This window comes from Columba livia, chromosome 5 (genome assembly GCF_036013475.1).
Source record: "Columba livia isolate bColLiv1 breed racing homer chromosome 5, bColLiv1.pat.W.v2, whole genome shotgun sequence".
Taxonomy (NCBI): domain Eukaryota; kingdom Metazoa; phylum Chordata; class Aves; order Columbiformes; family Columbidae; genus Columba; species Columba livia.
In genome coordinates, this window is record NC_088606.1 from 61122272 (window position 1) to 61142322 (window position 20051).

The 20051-nt window shown below is 41.3% G+C and overlaps 1 protein-coding gene across 8 annotated transcripts in view; it reads left to right on the plus strand.

Moving 5' to 3' along the window:
* Positions 1-20051, plus strand: part of WT1 (WT1 transcription factor) — a 67105-nt gene that overhangs the window by 39012 nt on the left and 8042 nt on the right. For all 8 annotated transcript variants that reach the window (XM_065065377.1, XM_065065374.1, XM_065065372.1 and 5 more), the window contains exons 4-7: positions 1234-1311; positions 9939-10041; positions 11448-11598; positions 19212-19301. In XM_065065377.1, coding sequence (XP_064921449.1) covers positions 1250-1311; positions 9939-10041; positions 11448-11598; positions 19212-19301 — 406 coding nt within the window. In that variant the 5' untranslated portion in view covers positions 1234-1249. The remainder of the gene's footprint in view (positions 1-1233; positions 1312-9938; positions 10042-11447; positions 11599-19211; positions 19302-20051) is intronic.

Here is a 20051-nt window from a genome sequence, read left to right on the forward strand (position 1 = left end):
GTTTAACAATTCCTGAGCTGATATGCAGGACATTGTAGTAGCATAATAGCACTTCAGACATACTAATGAATAATAGTGTCCAGTGATACTGACAAATGATATTACGCATACTTCGAGATTGAAGTAACTTAATTTGTTTTTATATGCAAAAGCTTCCCACTGGAATCTGACTTTTTAGGTCGCTCCTACCTGCCACGAAGAAAAAAAATAAGGAAAAAAATCCTCTTCTAATAACAGAATGATATAAATTCACCACATAAGTCCAGCGAATTTAGGTGTAATTAATCAACGTGGAGACTTGAGTTTATTGTGAGCGGCTGTTCCTCGGCATCAATCACAGCGCTCGGCTGAAAGGCACGGGGGCTCCCGCCTCGTTCCCCCTCGCGGTTCGCCGGGGCGAATGGGGAGACGTGTTTTGGGGAGGGCCGGGAGCGGGGGAGCCCCTCAGCCCGCCCCGGGGCAGGGGGTCACCCCTTCGGCATCGAGGAGCTGTTCGCCGGCGGGCGGGGGGGCACGGCGGGGCGGGGACTCCGCGGGGGCTCCGCGGCGGCAGCGCCCGGGGCCGCTCCTGCGCTCCCAGCACCGCCGTTCCCCGCGGCCGCGCTCCCCGGGTTTGCCGCTTGCAAAGCGGGGAGCGATGGCCGGGAAGCCGCGCTCTGCAGCAGCCGCCCCGCTGCCGTGTACCGGCGGGGAAACAGCGTGTTCCAGCGGTGAGCTCCGTTTATCGCTCAGCCACTCCATTTTTCTCCCGCTTGTCAAGCCCCTCTATGTAGTAACATCCATCATGAGTCACGATAGCTACTTCACTCCATTAACCACGTGGTCTCTTACACTCCCGCTTAAAACAGTTAACAGATTTGCCTTTTTAAAACAAATAATCTGCTTCGTTAGCCCTCAAGGCTGCCTATATTCGTTTCATTAATTTCAATGTGTCAATATCGGATATTACTTTTCTGTAAGGAAAAAGTTTTGTATCTCTACTTCCAGCTGTTTACAAGTTGACAAGCCTCCAGATTCGAAGAGACTTTTCAATCCAAAGCCGTTCGTTTCTTTTATTTCCTTTTATTTGTCAAAAATTCATAATACAACGATAAAAGGGATTATATAAAATAAATTCACTTTCTACTGTTCTATATTTAAAATCAATAACAAAGGCAATGTTGCTATTTTAACGTATCCGTTTTAATTTGATCGCAGTAATTTTAGTTCTAATTCTATGTATTTTCACAACAGTGACAATTTATACCAAATGACCTCACAGCTTGAATGCATGACATGGAATCAAATGAACTTGGGATCCACACTGAAGGGGTAAGGCGCTTTATTATTTCCTAATCTTTTGCCCTAGTGTAGTTGTTTTACTGACCTAACTTTATATTGCATTTTACGACTTGAATCCGCGGTCACTAGTACGAAAAAAATACTGACCAGTTCCGACAATGGCTCATTGTCTGGCTACAGTTTACCGTGGGTTTAAGTCTGTTCTCATGCCCTAAGTTAAGTGTCCGGGTGCTGGCTGGCTCAGGCTTACTAGGTTAGGCGGGAGGTGTTGAAAAGACGAAGCTCCCCGGCCGCAGTTTGTGGTCGCCTTGCTCTGCTCCCCCAGGGCTCGGGGGCCGGGCCGGGGGTCCCGGGACCCTCTGCTCCTGGTCCCGGTGCCGGTCCCGGCGGGGCAGCTGCGGCTTCTCCGCGCTCTCCTACTCGAGTCGTCGCCCCTTCCTACCATCCCTCTTCCCTTTCCCTCCGTTCGCCAGGCCCTGCGTCCTGTGTCCCAGCCCTGCCGCCTCCCGGCTTCCTTCCTCCCAGCCATTGTCGCCCTCCCACCTGCCGGGAAGAGGCTCCGGCCCGCCTCCCCCGCGGGGTTTCCTGCCGCTGGGCGGGCAGGAAGGCCCCGAGGCGCCGCGGGGCCCCGCCGGGGTGGCGACCGCTGGGGGGGCCGCGCTCAGGACCCCTCCCGCCCCGGCCCTGGCGGGCATCTCCCCCAGCCCGCACCCGGACCCCCGCTCTCGCCGGCCCGGCCCCGGGGGCGAGGACGTGCTGCTGGGGAAGGAAGGGGGGAAGGAGTCCACCGGCAACCTGTGCTCGGGGATGGTTGTCCCCTAACGCACCTAGGGGAGCATGGGGTAGGACCCTACTGGTTTGGTGCACAACCGTAACCTGACCTTGTTTCATCTATAAGCAAAAGAGCCACCTTTTGATCCAAGATAAAGCCAAAGGCTGCCTGCTCTGCTCTGAGCCCATTATCTAATTGTGTTTGAAAACTCCCCTGCCGAAGGTAGGTATCACCAACTTGCTCTGAGATGTTCTCAGTGCCTAAGTATGTGCAGACAGTCTCAAGTGAACAACAGGAGAAAAAGCCCATGTGGATCTACGCTTTCGTGTAGTTGTCCATAAATGTGAAAATCTTGTTCAAGATGGACTTAGTGTACAGTGCTGTAGTGTGATAAAGGAAATGTTATGGGTTGGCTTCTAGCTCATTCACAAATGGTCTTTGAAGGTTAGAGGGAGAAGATAGTAGCATAGTAAACTATCTGTATCAGAATAAACTAGAGAATGGAGCTTGGAGATACCTGTCAAGGAAATCTCTTGGTTAAGAAGAACCCCAAAACCTACAGTTGTCCGCAGTTCATTGTCTTTGTTGCCAACCCTCTGTTTTTAAAGGTTATCTCCTATTTTTTTCCCATAAGTGTTTTTGATTTCCTCTTTAAACTGTACCCTTTAAAGATCAGTCATTGCAATATTAGACACTGTTTTGTCTCTTCTGAAGAAAATATCCTGCAAAATGGAGAAACACATCAACCTTGACCGAGGTCCAAGTTATTAAAGCAAGGAAGAGGTTATTCTTTGGGGAGCTTAGTGAAAAAAAAAAAAAAAAAAGGACACAATAGAAATATTAAAGGAGTACTGAACAAAATAAATGGCTTCTTACTTGTCCAGGAGTCAGACTGTTAGCAGTGTAAAGTATGTGACCTAGGATGCATGAAAGGGGTGGGGGAAAGAGATCAAGATGAATGATCTATGGTAAAACAAAGCTGAAAGTTTTGGTATAGGCCAAGATTGTAGAATCTGTGGAAAATCAGTGCTAGACATAGCCTCATCACTGGTAATATGAGCCAAAATAGTTATCTGTCTTTTCTGGCTGAGAGTTACAATACACAGTACCTCCAATCTCAGTTGCCATAAACATAAGGTATTCTTCCCAAGATTTACATCTTTAAAATATATGAACTGTTCATAAGTGATTCCCAGGCGTTTAGTATTTCAGATGCTTTTCTCAATCTTGTAGTTGTGATTTAAGAATTTTGGAATCAAGCTTTCTGTTGAAATATGGAGCTTCCAGATTCTGTCCAACGATGACAGTCCTTGTTTAGCTCCTTGCCTTGAGTTCTTCCCAGCTCTTCCTCCTGGCTTCAATAAGACTTCTGCACATTATAAGAAGGAAGAAAACATTACCATTAAGTTCTGTGAATAGTTAGAGAACTCTGCAATTACATAAAACTTATGGGTCATACACTTTATAGTTGACAGTAGACCAGTTCAGTAACTTGTTTCTGGGTTCATGTTCAGCGTAAGTTTAATGTACTGAAATGAAGCTGTTTGCTGTGCTTTTCAGGTAGAGTTAGTTAGCAGCTTCTATGCTGAAATTATCTAGTGGCTTATCTGAGAGAATTCTGGTTTTATCTATTTACATTCTTGCCAATATTTGACTGATCAGCTCCAGAATCTCCTCACTTCAGATTAAAAGTTTGCAGTTTGGCAAGGAATACTGTCAGGTGGCCCAAGCTACATCCTTTTCAGTCACTGTGAAAATCATGCCTGCTGGGTTGCAAGTTTATGAACAGTCCTCTTCTTTGTGTGTGATCAGAAGCAAGAGCCTGGCATCTAAACTATCAAATTATTTTATCTGCTCAGAGCCTGCTTCAGCCTATGGCTTTAAGGCCTTAGAAGATTTTTTTCCCTGAATGTTTTTTCCTCCCCGGATATTTTAATTCCAGATACAGAATAGGGTGCCTGGCTAAGAGATGCAGGAGGCACATGAGGTGAACAGAGATGTATTCTGGCAGAGTGCAACAGTGTGATAGGCGGGCAGGGGAAGGGGAGAGAGATGTAAATGGAGAAGCAGGTAGAAAAGGCTGCAGCCTGAATTTTAGATGTTTCTATGTACTGGCAAACCAAAAGGAGGTCTGATGGCCCAAACGGAGCTTCTATCTGCAAGGAGTTGTTCCTGGAGAAGAAGACAACTCACCACTGCTACCATATAGTCCAAGTGACTTGATTCTGTGCTGTAGATTTTCACTTAGGTTCTGAATGCCCGAGATAGACCTCAAGTTGTGCTTATAACTCCTATGAGGGACAACAGTCCACATTGGGTGCGTTGTGAGCTAGTGCATTGGTTATGTGTTGCCTGCTCGTCCCGGGACTTCTCTGTCACAGCTTTGGGCACACAAGAGGCAGGGCTGGCATTTTGTCTGCAAGAGCTGTCACACAAACTGGCAGATTCAAGGGTCTGAAAGGAAAGCTGCATAGTTAAGGCAGTGAGCATCACTATGGGACTGGGTTTTTCTCTTCACACCATTTGCTGGTGGTTTGCTCTTCATTTTGCGGTATTTTGTTTGGAGCAGCTGAAATCAAATTTATACTGTTGCAGGAAAGTCATTGGGTCCTTTGCTTATTGCCCCAAGAACTCAGGTCCCAGACATCTCACAATGGATGTCCCACGTTAGTGGATACCTTTCCCTTCAGTTTCTGTCCTTAATACTTTTGTGTTGCTTTCTTATTTATCCAATGTGGAAAATACTGCTTTCCCTTCAGTGTTGTTGTAGAGGCAGACCTCATGACTATAAAACCCTCCTTGATATTTTGATGAGTTCTGTATAAAAGTGTCATGGAAACTATTTATGCCAAGCAGAAAGTGGTATAGCATAGTAGACAAGGGTGTAGCCGCATACCCATCAGCAAGAGTTCACAGAAAGGTTGATTAGTTGTCTCTTCACCTGCTCAAGTAAGAAGTTTTGATCCATATTTCCAACAGTCATCTGAAATTGTGAATGTAACCAGACAATTATTTTTTCTTTTGGTTTTGCTTGTGTGTTATTCGACATGTTCTGTGGACATTTGTATATGTTGCTGTTTAGTCAGGCTAACTGGAAGGAAAATTAGGTGTGATCTCTGTAGAACACTATTAAAACTGCATCTAAAACAAGGCAGTGGAAACTTACTTTCTCCGAGAGTGAATGGTAAAGGCCTTTCTGTTTAGCTACAATGGTACTATTAGTAAAATTTGGAGGTGTAAAGTTTCCTGCTTGGGTTCAGTTCCGCAGTCAACATGAACTGAAAACAGACAATGACATATGGTCTCTAACACTGAATTTCCCCTTTCCCACTCAGAGTTGAGAGTCTAATTTTGAAGGGAAATGTTGGGTGAAATCCTGGTTCCACTCAGGTCAGTAGTAAAAAACCCAAACCAAACAAAGACTGTTGAAGTCAGAGAAACCAGGGTCCCCTGAAAATTCAGTGCCTTCCCTTCATCAAGCAGCTGGTTTTCTCATTGAGGGTGGCAGAAGGGCTGTAGTCTGTGAAATCACAGTTTTTAATATTCCTTTGCCTTGGAAAGTGCAGATAAAAATGCAGCGTTATCCTCCACACTCCACAACAGTATTAGACAGAAAACAGGCAGAAACATGATCTTCTATATAACTAATCAGAATCTTTTTGCTGTCTCCATACATATTTTTCCCAGGGTGCTAGGATGGTAAATATTTTAGCAGAGGGAATTAACTCTGCTTCTCTTCCTTTATGTTCTGTTATCAACGGGACTAGCCCACACCCTCACTTTGCCTCATTTTTGGCTCTGTTTCTAAACCCTAAAATTCCTGTTCCTGCATTGAAACACAATTAAATTGAAGCTTAATGTGGTGCCTGTTTTATGTAATCTTGCTTTCTGGCTTTTTTTAATTCTTCCAAGTCTGAATCTCATGAATCAATGTGTATTCACGTTTCATCTGAAATTTTCTAACTCTCCTCAATTATGCCCTAAAGCTTCCCTTTTTTGGTTTATGAAATAATAATAAAAAGCTTAACTCTCCAGATTAAGTTGTAACTGCTTTATACATTAGACAGACAATTTCAATTTAACAAAGTAAAATGGTGTGAGAGAGAAATTGCAGCTTGATTATTTTTTAAAATATTCAGATTAGAGTGTCATCTTTTATGAGTTTTTTTATAACCACTTAGATTGATACAACTCTCAAAAGCTGCTCTGTTTTTCATCACACATTCTCATCTGTAAAACCTTCATTTTTATTAATCTTTGTACAATCTGTACAACTTTGAGATTTATCATTTTAAAAGAGCTACTCTGCGAGTGCTAAGGATTTGCTGGGCTAATGGTAAACGCAAGCGCTTCTCAATACTCTACAACACATAGCGCTTGCTTAGCGTTTTATGTTGCACGACTATGAGTCTTTGTTTCCCAGTTATCTAGAGTTACATTTTATGGCTCTGTTTCCAGGTCTTTTTCTGGCTGTCTAGAACCGGAGAACAAAATATACTGGGTCCTTTTTTTCACCAACTAGCTTGAATTCTGAACATTTATAGTCCAGTCCTGTCTTTGTGCAGTTGCCATTGAAGTTAAAGAGAATTGTCTATTTACAAGCAAAGGCAGAACTGTGAGGCCAAATCCTTCAGTCCTTCCTTGAACAGAAATTCCTGCATATATTGTTAGTGGATCTGGGCACATATTGCAGTGCTTTGGTGGAGATCTAGGCTGTTATCTGGTCCTGAGAATCTAGTGGGATAATTTTTCATTACTATTCTTATAGATTTGGTGGCCTAAGCATTTGAGACGTTGTCTCTCTGCCTGACTAGAAGAGACGACGGTTAAGGAGTCTCCTGTTCTCTTAAGATTTCCATTCACTTAATGTACTGCAGGTATAAATTAGTCGGTTACTTGTAGTGCTCACGTATGTGGGACTACATCTGATCGTTATCTCCTGTATGCAATAAAGCAGGCGTTTGAGTTTCAGTAATGTATTTAGGAGTTTTATATCGGTTCATCAATCAGTGCTTTTATTTAGTATATAAATTGCAACAATATGAAACAAGCCAACTGTGCAAAGTGTGGTATACACTTTGCAGGGTACATCATGGATGCACTGAGTAAAGAGGCTGGAAGAAAAAAAAAGGTATTTTACGATGAGGTTACTATCGATGTGGAGTGAAGGTCAAAGTTTAAGCAGCAGTGGTGTAGGAATGGTTCATGAAAACTCCTCCTGCAGTCTTCCAGTTTCCCTGCTGACTGGAAAGAACATTCACCTGTTAATTTCCACCTCCCTGAAGGTCAGATCATTCTGTACTGCTTCATAGGCAATAAATAGCATTTTAACCAAGAAATCTCATGTGATCCATTTTGCTGTCATCATTTGTATGACCACGCTGAGTACCAGCCAGTGTTGATGGAAATGGGCCCAATGTAAAATGGGAATTAGGGCTCCCAATTATTGAAGCATCTCTTCTAGGCACCTCTGTAAGGAGACAGCTATTTGTTACTTAGTATATTATGGGTCAAGAGGCTCAGAAAACAGATTTTAATCTACAAGGCTTTATAGTTGTGTGTACAGTTTTAGTGAAGTATAACTAGAAATAACGGGAGGAAGTGTGAAAAAGGCTGAATGGTGAGGAAGGCTTCCCAATTGTGCAATAAATGTCAAGATGGAGATCATTTGGAGGATGCCTCTCATTCACAGAGCCATTCCCTAAGGCACAGACAGGGTCTTTGCTCTGCTCCTAACTCCTGGGAGGAATTATTTCAGAACCAACTGGTCTTTACAAAGCCAGTTATCACTGAAAGATGAAACCCACATGAATCTGAAGGGAAAGTTCGGCTGTGTTTTATGGTATAAGCTTTTACTGCATATTCCCCTTCCTAAAGTTTCTGTCCTGGGAATTCTTCTTGTCCTTTTTTTTTATGGTAATGTGTAAGGCTGCTAGCACAGGCAAATGAGAGGTTACACGGTTACTCAGGCTGACTAATGCTGAAGTTTATATTTACCCTTGGTTTGCTGCTACATTGCAGATCAGGAATAGCTTCTACTGCCGAATTTCCTCCTTATAGATAGTGGTTCTCATTTAATTTCTGTTTTAAAATCCACAGTTTAATTTATAATTAACATGGGTATCACCATGGGTGGGGTGCTTTTCAACCTTTTCTTTTGGCATATATGGACTTGCTGCTTTTCAATAGAGAGGAAAGCTTGATGCTGGTGGGGAACCTGAATAGAGCAAATAATTTGTTACTTGTATTAGAGAACAAAAGGCTACATCTGGACCTTGAGTGTAGAGGAGACCCTGTTTATTCAGATGTGGTACATATCTGGAGAAGAGTTTAATCCATAAAAATCAGATAATGGTTTCTTCCTTTGTCTGTTATTACAGATAATATTACAGATCAGAGATACTTTCTTGCCACCAGACTATAACTTATTTCATTATGGTCACCTGTGTACCACTTAAAATTGAAGTAAACAGAGCACACCTTCCTAAAAGGTGTACACTTTGATTTTAATAGCGAGGTGGAACCAGGATTTGAAACTACTGGTTTAATCAGGGAAGGACTTGACATAAAGGGACTGCCAGGTGGCAGCCTGCAAACCACTATGAGGACAGATAACCAGGAATGCAACCCAGACTCCGCAGCCAGAGCCATTCACAAGTACCACGAGGTTCACAAACCCTTTAGACATCTCCCTCATTCCAGGTCCACTGGCTGTTCTGAAAATCACTTAAGAGGTTTAAAACTTCCTTGTAATTTCACTCTGCACATGAACTTTGAGTGAAGAGAAAGGAAGGACCAGTGAAATGAGAGTCAGGGCCTCAGGGACCCTTTCAAATTGCTATTGCAAGCATTTGGCAAGGGCTGGGATAACATCCTATGTATACATCTCTGTCCCCAGCTCTGTGCCCTTGGGCTTTGTTCTGGGCTTTCTAATTTCTAGTGCAGTGTAAAACATGAACACTTACCATCACCAATGCATGTTAATGCACATACGCACTGATATAGGATACTAATTTAAAAACAAAACCTAAAGTTTATCTACATAATTTTGATATTAAGAAGGTTGCGAACAGGAAACACAACGATGTTCCGAATGTTCTGAACAGGAGGATGTAGGATTTTGAAGAATATAATTGGATAAAATAGATGGTTGTGGCACCTCCAAGACACAACAAAGGTTACAGATTTTTAAACTAATTGTGATGATGCTGCATGAGGAATCTTGGAAATCTGTAGCTGGTAGAGATAGGCTGGTTTTGATTTTTTTATTTTTATAAAGGATAAATTTGTAGCGCATCCTGCAGACTGGTACATGGGATAAATAGTTTGGACACTGATTTGTAATCTCTGTTTATGAGTACATGACTGCTATTCTTATAAATGTCATCACTTTCTTGGTAGTATCTGGTAATATCTGAGTCATGAGGTGCTGACAAAAATCCACTGCACTTAATGTGAAACCTGAGGCATTTTGCTCATTCCAAAAGATATTAGCAATAGCCAGCCCCGCATTTAACTGATGAATAATGTGTACATGTGCACATGACACAGTTATGCTGCTATGTGGATTTTTTCCTCTTACCTAGAATCTTTGTGGAAATACACCAGAGTTCAAATAATGAATTTTTAGATTTTTTTTTTACTGGACTGTCTTAATGGATACTAATAGCTGTATGTATGGAGTCAGTGCATTGTGCCAGCGGGAGCAGATCCATACGAAGGCAGAGCAGGCTTCCTTTGCTGAATTTCATTTGAACTTGGATATCCTGGCTATAAAAGCAAACTCTGTGTATGTTATCACCGACTTAAGAGATGAAAACTCTCACATGGAGCTGAGTACTGAAAAAATATTTCATTTTTCCATTATTCCCCTCTTTATTTACAGCCATACAGCAGGATATGAAAATGAGAACCACAGTGCTCCCATGTTATACAGCTGTGGGGCCCAATACAGAATACACACCCATGGAGTTTTTAGAGGCATACAAGTGAGTATAGCAGGGCATTCTTCATAGGGAAGTAAAACTGCTACGTGTTTATAATGTTCATTTACTACTTCGCTAGTATTTATAAACCCATCCTGGATTTGTGGTTTCCTTGTGTTATCAAGAAATGCTGTGCATAAGTGTCCTGACTTCACTGAAGCCATTGAAGTGTAATGTAAGATTTCTTTCTGACAGTCTTTTAAAATTGTTTATTTCTTCTTCTAAAGCCTATCTGTGGGTCAGTGTTCCTTACCAGATCCTCAGGGTGGGTCCAAAATACACGATCCAGTTTCCAACTTCTAGCTCCAATCTATTTGACTGTGTGAAGCTCCTGTGGTCAAAATGGACTATGTCTGATAACTATATGTAAGAAAGCATTAGAAGACATTTTGCATTTACGTATTTCTGAAACTTTACTAATTCAAACATATTTCCTTAAAACAAAACATAATGTTTGTTTCCTAATGACTAAGTAATTAGTGAGTATTTGGAAGGAACTTGCATTTCATGGGAGTTAATTTCCTCCCTTTCTGAAACAGTCGTATCATCAATCAATAGCACTGTAAAAAATATACCTTCTTAAAACTGATGGCAAAGTCATTACATAATATTTGTCTCTTCTGTGTTGCTCTGTGTTGTCAACATACATCAATGTTTTTAGATAGTATCTTTTCTCCTTTTCCTTTTCTGTATAGTTTAGCAAGTCATTATTCAGTGGCAAGCGCTCAGAAATGGGCTCGTGAGCCAGCTTTTGTTGAGTGAATAAAAGTAAGCAGTTGACATTGTTTAAGGAAGTTAATTATCGCAGGAGGAGAAGATCATCTTTGATGGAACATTGTGACCGTGGCCAAAATGCATTAAGGCTGAACTATTCACCAGCTCTACCTAGACAGTCTTGGTGTCATTTTTTCTTTTTTGTTTTGTTTTGTTTGTTTTTTTACCATTTTGTATTAACCCAAAACATTAATTTCCCTGTCTTTTAACTTCATATGAGTATTTAAAATAAAGACAAGAATGCTACTCTGGCTTGTGCTCTGATCTCTTACACTGGTATAAGCCTGAAAGAATTTCATATGCCAATGAGTGTTCTTCCAGGATTGTGTGATTATACATGAGGTCAGAATGTGTAGCCCATTTAATCTTGCATAAAAATATTGGTGAGAGAATTTCAAAAGTAGAGTTCACTGTATTTCGTCTTTGAATAATTTTAATACTCTGCAAAGAACAGATTAAGGTATACTAAGGTTGTACTCCATCGATGTAGAATAAAATAAAATTGCCTGCTTGCAGTATAATATATTTAAATATCTCTTTGTCGTGGAGAAGTGCCTCTGATTGTTTGTCTTTGAATGTGTTAAGTAAAAGCTTGAGAACATACGCATTGCATTAGCAAGTCTCTGTCATTGTAGGATGTCCGACGGGTGCCAGGAGTAGCTCCAACTATTGTCCGATCGGCAAGTGAGACAAATGAAAAACGTCCCTTCATGTGTGCATACCCAGGCTGTAACAAGCGATACTTTAAGTTGTCCCATCTACAGATGCACAGCAGAAAGCACACTGGTAAGTGGTGGCCTGGACTGGTGTAAATCACGGTGTAGCACTGGGCAGCAAAGCGGGCAGGGTGGTTTTAAAACAGCATGAGGTGCAAGAAATGATCTGCCAGGTCAGGGGCAGCGAGAGTGTGTCAGGAGAGGTATGTGTGTGCTCTGTCATCTGGGCAATCCTTCTTCTGGATGCAGAGGGCTCTTTGGTGAAGAAAAGCACAGAGCGGTGCTGACAGCAAGGAGATCACCTCCCTCTCTTCCTGTTATAGGGCATCATTCAGGGCTGTGAATCTTCTTGCTCCAAATCTTGACTGTTGTTAACTATTAAGAAGAGGAGGAACCTAAACATTTAGACATTTGTCCTCCTGTGTAAGCTTTCTCTGATTGGGGGTGGAGGCAGGGAGTGATTGGCAAATGAGCTTCCTTGCTATGGGATCTTTCTTTGAAGAACTGAGCCTGAAGCCACTCATTTGTAGGCTGAGATCTGGATTCTCTCTGAGCTCAGGCAACGTAAGTTACATCTCAAAATGTGGAAATCAAATGCTCTGCTGCATCTTGCCAAAGAAAAAACAGAATTATTTCCCCTATTGGGAGATTTATACTGTTGGAAATAATTACGATATACCTTTAGATATGCTCCTTATGCATTTTTTTAATTGCCTATAATATTTTCATTTAGGTGGTTCTTTCTGTGCTAATCTAGAGATCTGTGGATAAAAATCTGTAAATGTGGATGCTCAGTTAACCATTAATATGATGGAAGGTCAAAGGGACAACAGAAAGGTAGCCCATAATACTGTGAGCTAACAGATTGTCTAAGATTTCATAAAAAATAATTGCAAACTTCTCCTTTTGGAGACCATGTGCTGACATTAGTTAATCGCATAAAATACTTGTAGGTGGGAAATGAACATTACAAAACATTTTTAATTTCTGAATGGGCAAGTCACAAAATAGTCAGATATACATAGAATCACAGAATCATAGAATGGTTTGGGTTGGAAGGGACCTTCAAAACTCATCCAGTGCCACCCCTGCCATGAGCAGGGACATCTTCACCAGCTCAGGTTTTTAGAGCCCCGTCCAGCCTGGCCTGGGATGTCTTCAGGGATGGGGCATCCACCACCTCTCTGGGCAACCTGGGCCAGGGTCTCACCACCCTCAGTGTAAAAAACGTCTTCCTCACGTCTAACCTGGATCTCTTCTCTTTTAGTTTTAAACCATCACCCCTTGTCCTACCACAGCAGGGTCTGCTAAAACAGGCCCATCTTCTGTGTTGCTCAGGTTACACATTCAAAATAATTTAGGTTGTAACTGAAGTGCAGTGTAGTCTTTAGAGCTGGATGCCTACAGAAATGCTATTCTATTTTCTGTTAATAAATTGGAAGCAGAAGAAAATTTGGAGATCTTTTGGGGTCCATTAACTGCTATATTTTTCTTGAGTATGCCTAAACATTTCTGAATTTTTCTTATAATCACTGTTTCTTTCATTCGTAAAATGATTTACACTGTATTTTAACAGTCATAATTTGTTTGTTCTGGTCCTGTATTTTATTCCATTTAGTTGCTTGGCTTTCACAATATTATTTCTGGATGCATCACAAGGACTTCAACTTAAATCTTTTTTTTCCTTAGCCGGAGAAGATTTCCAGCATTGTACCACATATAAACTAGGCATGTAGAGCCACAAAAGCCCCAGAACACATAGGGAATAGGACTGTGGCCACCGAGAATCCCTAGAGAGACCTCTCCCTTTGTCTTTGAGGTCATCCATGCCCCTTCCTTTTCCTTTGGTTTATGTGATAGTGGAATGGGATAGAAGATCTTTCTTTTTTCCCCTCCAAACACCTCTTCTTTATGGCTGGTCCCAGATTTTCTGCCACTATATTTTGATATGATGATAACAAAACTCATTTATTCTCAAACCATCACAAGTTGCTTTCCACAAAAGTTGCCTAGTTGATTCCCAAAACTCATATTTGTTGAGACAGGGGTTGCCATTGATAAGACCATGTAAGATCTGAGGTTGGCTGGAGCTGAAGAGAGGCAGCAAGGGACAGTGCACAGCTGGTTTCAGAACTGCTGGGAGATCTTGCCCAGCTGGTGCATTCAGCTTCAGCATCAGAAGGGAGGTCTCCCCTCTATCAGACTGCCAGGTTTTTCTCCTCAGTATGGGTACTAGACATTTCCTATGGTTATTATCTGGAAATTTTAGTTACCAAATTCCCAGCTGCTGTAGAGGCTTAGAGTATGATGCTCTTAATTTCTAGTCTCCTTCTGTCATCTTTTAGTCCTGGTTTTTGGGAATGCTTGGTGAAATATGGTGTATGGGAGCATCTGGAGTGGAGAGTCAATGAATGCTTCTGAATTAACATAATTTCTTGGCTGCTTGGTGTAGTGGAGAGTCTGGACTTGGTGGCCATGATGGTCTTTTCCAGTCTTGTGCTCTTCAGAAGTCCTGGGCAGTTGAACCAACTGTTGTGATGCAAATCCATTTCTCCTGTCCTTTGTAGCTTAGTCTTTTTCTCTCTCACCCTGACTTTTGTCTCCTGCTTGTGGAAAAGCTGTTTGTCAAAAGCAAAATTTGAAAACCAGTTTTCTCCAAGGCCAGATCAATTATCACTGTGAAGAATGTGTGTGTCTTGTTGATAACTGTTATGGTAGCTACAGTTCGCACTTCTCTGCACCTTCTTTCTTTTCTCCATCTGCTTGTTTCTAAAAGTTGGTGGATATCTTAAGGGGCCGGTATGACTAGAGTGGGCTGTTGGTTTCTGTTGTTATTTATCTGGCTGTTTCTTTGTCTCTCTCATCAACTTTCTGTTTGTAACTCAATGAGTTCCAAAACACCATTCTAGAGTTCTGTACTAGGTACAGAAATTTGGCTCGGTGGAATGAGCATATTAGACAGAAAGTAGTTGGCAAACATAGCACCAAATGTTCTTATTAAACAAAGGGATGTGTCTTTTCTGCTTCAATGTTTTGATGGGGAGGAATCCCAATGAGCCAGTCTAAAGTCAGGAGAGCTGTCAGATCGCAGCTTAGGTGGAAGATAATTCAGTTGTGTTTGGTATACCTCTCTACAGCCAACATAAAATTCCACTGGTCCTCCTATAAGGTGTTTCTGGATTCACTCATGGGTTTGAAGCTCTTCCACCTTTCTTAATGTAGTGGTAGGTCAATTTTTTAAATTATGAACAAATGATTTGCCAACAAGCTGTTACATATATCTAATATGAAACCAGCAGATAGTATCTTCGCAGAATAATGTTGGCTCTTGGTTATCTTTTTTCTTTCTATCATAGATACTTACAGAGGACTGGCTCATCAGATCTTCCACTCCTCACTGGCTGCAGTATTGCAGCAGGGCCCTGAAACACAAAGTTGGATTCTGTAATCAGTTTTTACCAATGTTTCAACATAGCCTTCATTGAAAATATGTTGACATTTTGTACCCTCCAAGACTGCTTATCCATTGTTAACAATGCCTTCATTGAAACATGTACAGCCAAAAAAGCTTTTTTCTTATCTTGGTGTATTTCGCTGCAGTAGATAGACCTCTGAAAAGAAATGCAAAAATACATATAACTTTTCAACAGTACAGCAAATAACGTGACTTGTCATCCTGTGGCAGACTTCAGAGATTTCTTTGTGTAAACAAATTGATGTCTAGACCCCCATAAATTTCATTTATGGTGGAAACATCAGCATTCTTGCCAGAGACCCTTTGGGTTCAGTGCCACACGTTGGAAATCCTGGATTTACCTTAATGGAAAACTGAGTATCTTTGCAGAGAAAATATCTTCTGCCTGTTTGCCAGGGATATTCTTCAGCCTAAATATGCTCACCTGCAGGTATGAGCTTCTACAATGAAGTACAAGAATCTGTAGATCAGGAAGGTTGTCCTTCATGTGGTAGGGGACTCAGCTCCCAGAGGTGAAATTCTGAGGTGTAAGTAATGCAGTCTAATAATAATTTTTGTGCTAATTATTTAATAATTATAGATTTGCTTTGACAAAAGCAAATATCCTTTTACTATGGCATGTGCCACCATGCTGCTAACTGCTTTACGATCACTAGTGCAGTTCATCATTGAATCACCTTGGGTGTATCTCTGCATAGAGATGATAAACTGATGAATGGGTGTGATTGCAGCTGAGCTGGACACTGCATAGGCCCTCCCCTGCCTGCTGTGCTCACATCTAGGACAGTGCTCTCTCACTAATGTTGCTTTGAAATATCGACCTTCACACTTCAGCTGTGGAATTCCCTTCTGTAGGATATGCTGGAAGCTGAAAGCATATGTGGGTTCAGGAAACAACCGGATGAATTAATAGAAAGACACTCCATGAGTGTTAGACAGAAAGCCGCCTTTGGCTTGGGAAGTTGCTAACTCATGAGCTGCTGGATCCTGGGAGGGTGTCCAGGGCAAGTTCTGCTGCACCCCTGCTGTCTCCTGCTCTCCTGCAGGCACCGCATTTCGTCTCACCCAGCATTGACAGCTTTTAGGCTTTCATTTCAGTGGAATAAAAATGCTTATCTATTTACAATTCAGATTAGTTTCAAAACAGTGATGACATCTCACACCTGAACTATGGTTTGAAGATGACAGAAAACATCGCCCATAAGGGCTCCCTACTAAATAAAGAAACATACTTTTTATCCAAGTTTGCTAAAGCAAATTATATTGAATAGAAAAACGTTACAATAGCAAGGTAAAGTTGTGATTGTGGGGCTGTGCTCATTTGATTAAGTGGATATACAAGAAAAGAAGTTAGATCAGCCTTCAGATTCTCATTCAGACTTGCAGTCTCCGATTTCAAAATCAGCCTCTCCTCAAGCCTTCCTGTTGGCGGGGGTCTTTTGCTCTTGCAGCACTCCTTCATTAAACACAATAATCATGAATGTTTTCTGCAACTACAGCGGTAGAAATTTCTGTTTTCCCATGTGTCTGGGCAAAAGAATTTGCTCCAGAGAAAATGTGCATGCTTCCTATAGTTTAACTATTTTTCAACAAATAGGTTTATTTTATCAGAAGCATTTATTGCGATGCTTGCAAAGGCTGATTCACACTTGTTCTGCAACTGTTGAGCTTTATTTTTTCGAAATATTTTCCTAAATATTAAAGAACTGCCATTCCCTCTATCCTCTCTCAGCCTGACTATTTCATTATGCACCAAATCTATCCTTTCTTTTGTCCACCCTCTCACAGTAATGAAATGTAAATAATCAGGGAAGCACCCGAGTCACAGGTGGAAGGACTGGGGAAGCTTCATCTTCACCTCCTGTTTAGTTTAGAAATTGTATATGGTCACATAGGAAGGTGACAGCATTATGGGATGTTTTTCATCCATTGAGAGACTTTAGCCTTTTACTGGAGAGGCTCTAATAGGCCTGGGGAAACTAGACACTGCTCTGACCCCTCTCCGTGTAGTGATTTAATGAGGTACTAACAGACTTTGTCTAATCTGGGACATTTCTGTCATCCTGTTCTGATGCAACTATGAGAGTTAACAGGTATGTAATGGTTGGCTTTGGCAGGAATTTTGTTTGGCACTAGCTGACATGGAAGATGTAGAAGGAAAGAGAAATTAGGATTCCTGTCCAAATATTTTGCCTCTTTCTGTTTGTTTGCTTTTTGTTTTCTACGCATGGTCAGCATATCTCTGTGTAAGCATCTTGGATTGCTTCCTTTAATATATGCATTGGTCAAATTTATCCTTAATTTAATCAAGTTTATATTTCAAAGTATTTAAAGAAATACATGCATGTGCATGCCATCAGAATCGCTATACTGTTTTATTCAAATACCTCCTTAACCATCTTCTGCGTTTATATTGCAATTAGCAGACAATCATCCTGTCACTGCATTCTGCTCTGCTGACATTCCCCCTCTTAAATCTGCCAAAGAGCTGAATTCCTTGGAAGTAAGTGGTTTCTGAAAAGCAGGCACCCCCCAGGGAGTCCTTGCGGTCAAAGTGTATGGAACTATTTCAAACACCTGTGGCAACTTTAATCCCTTATGCTAATAAATTAAGCACAGCAGACATGGAAATTGTCCACACCTAAGTCTGAGAACCAGTAAACTCCTTGGGGTGACTGTCACAGGAAGTTGGCTTGTTCTTCCAGATTTAGTTGCTTTTGTAAAATTTTGATCTTAGCTGCAGCAGTATGAATTTGGAATGTTCTCCTTAATGCGCTGTTTATACTGTGTTACCTAGGTTAGGTTTCTGCTTTAAACTAAAAGAGTTTTGAGATACCAGTGCAACCAGAATACTTTTTCCTCATCATAATATAATCCGAAATGCAGACACTTGCAGTGGAGATGTATGAAAGTGATATATTTTTTTAAAAAAGACCCACAAAAATTAAACTCACTGCCCAGTTTGGCTGATCTTTTCTTCAGCTGCTTTGTGCTGGACCCTTGTTTTACATCTCAGCTTTCCACAGCAGACAAAGCAGGTTCCAGCTCCTCTCTTGGTAAAACCCAGGATTCTCCCAGCTTTGCAATGAGAGATGTTGCTCTTGTGCAGAGGCCTCTGTGCAGGGCTGTGGCACCCTAAACAGACTTTACACAGGTATAAATGTAATATCTGAGGCTCTTGTAGGATTCCAGTGTTATCCAATGGGGTCCTAGATGAGATGCGACTCAGATCTGAAAGATCATAGAGCTTCTCCTGGAACAGATTATGGATTAGGTGGTTTTATTTTTCTATTTGTTTTAAATTTTATTTTCAGCAGCTCTGTGGTGTGCGACATGCCAGCAATTCTTCCCTCTTTCCCCAAGCTCCTCAATTGTTGCATTTCTTTTGGCATGTTTATGTGGCTGGTAAAGTCCTTTGCATTGAACACCATGTTCATTAGAGACACTAGCTTATAGGGATTTAATTTTTTTTCCAAGTCAGAATCTCACTTTTGCTCCCAGAGACAACCCATCCTGATGTTCTCTGCTGAACCGTATGGGAACTGGAGGAAGAGCTTATATTTACATGAGGCTTTGCAGCTATTAATAGGCTTGTCCGAGGGAGCTGTGCAGCTACATGTGAAATTCTATTCAACGGTGCTTTCCAAAAGAAACATCATGGGTGTTTTGGGGAAGGATATGTATTTTTTTGTGGTTGAATTTTGCTCATTTTAATTTAATTCATTTAGTGTGGTTAAAATTGCTGCCTACATGGATGCCATTGGCTCAGCTTTTGCTCCAAATCCCATTTAGAGCAAACTGCAAGTTGTTCCCTTGTACAAACTATGTATTACTGAAACAGGTGGAAAGGTTTTAATATGGTTTTCAGAGAGATGTAAAACAGGAGATTTCTGTTATTTTCCATCAGAAAACAATTTAAAAAAAATCACGCAACCTGACATTTTTTGTGGCTTTAGCCTAATGAGCTCTGTTTTTAGAATGAGTGGAGTAAAGATCAGTGTCAATGCAGCAGAATGGTGTCAGCCTTTCCCCACTGTTTCCAGCACAATTGTATGCTTTTAAAGCAAATTAGTCTTGATGAACTGCTAGACTGCTTTAGACAGGAGGGAAATCTAAGTCTTCTAGTGTAACATGTTTCATCTTCTGATTCTCGTTGATGTGTTCCCTCCTTTAGCCATTTTTTCTGATAAACCATTTGTCCTTTACAGGTGAAAAACCTTATCAGTGTGATTTTAAGGACTGTGAACGAAGATTTTCTCGTTCAGACCAACTCAAACGGCACCAAAGGCGACACACAGGTTTGTTGACAAGGCATCTCTGCTCATTAGGGTTCATCTTTATATGCCAGCTGTGATCCAAACAGTATACTTATGAAATTCTGTTTTCCTGATGTTGTGTGTGCCTATAGATGAGGCCTGCAGTGCCAAATTCTTGAAGTTAGCTTTAGGAGAGGACTGTAGCTGAGCTGTTGATTTGGCATTTCAGTGCTACTGTGGTTGTACAGGTCACCCTTTAATCCTGCCGCCACCTTTCTGAAACAGTTTTCTTGATGAAACTCTTTATACCGGTTGCCAATACAGGGAATATATTATTTTACAAAAAAAAAAAAAAAAAGAGAAGTAATTCTGCAAGAAAAAGTTACCAATGAGTAACCTGATAAAAGCTGTTTGTGTGGCAATGCTAATAGGTGGAAGCTGCATGTGCATAATCTGAAAGGCTGGTGGAATTACTGTGCACTTGCATGTGGAAACCAGCAGTGGAGAAGGAAAAGCCACACCAGCTATAATGCTAAACATACTTACTCAGCAAACCACTTAAGCTTAGTTTTGAGCCTTTGTTGAGTTCTGCCAACTGAAGAAGGATTCTAGGAGCAGCAAGGAGAGAAATACCAAAGATTTGGCTGGCTGGAACATACAAATAACCTGGAAAGTGTGCAGCAGTTCACATATAACAGAGAGGGCAGCAGCAGTTGTGAATGGTGCTGGGTCCCAGTGAGACTGGCGTCTCTTTTTCAGTAAGTAATTTACTGGGTGAAATGCTCTGAGACA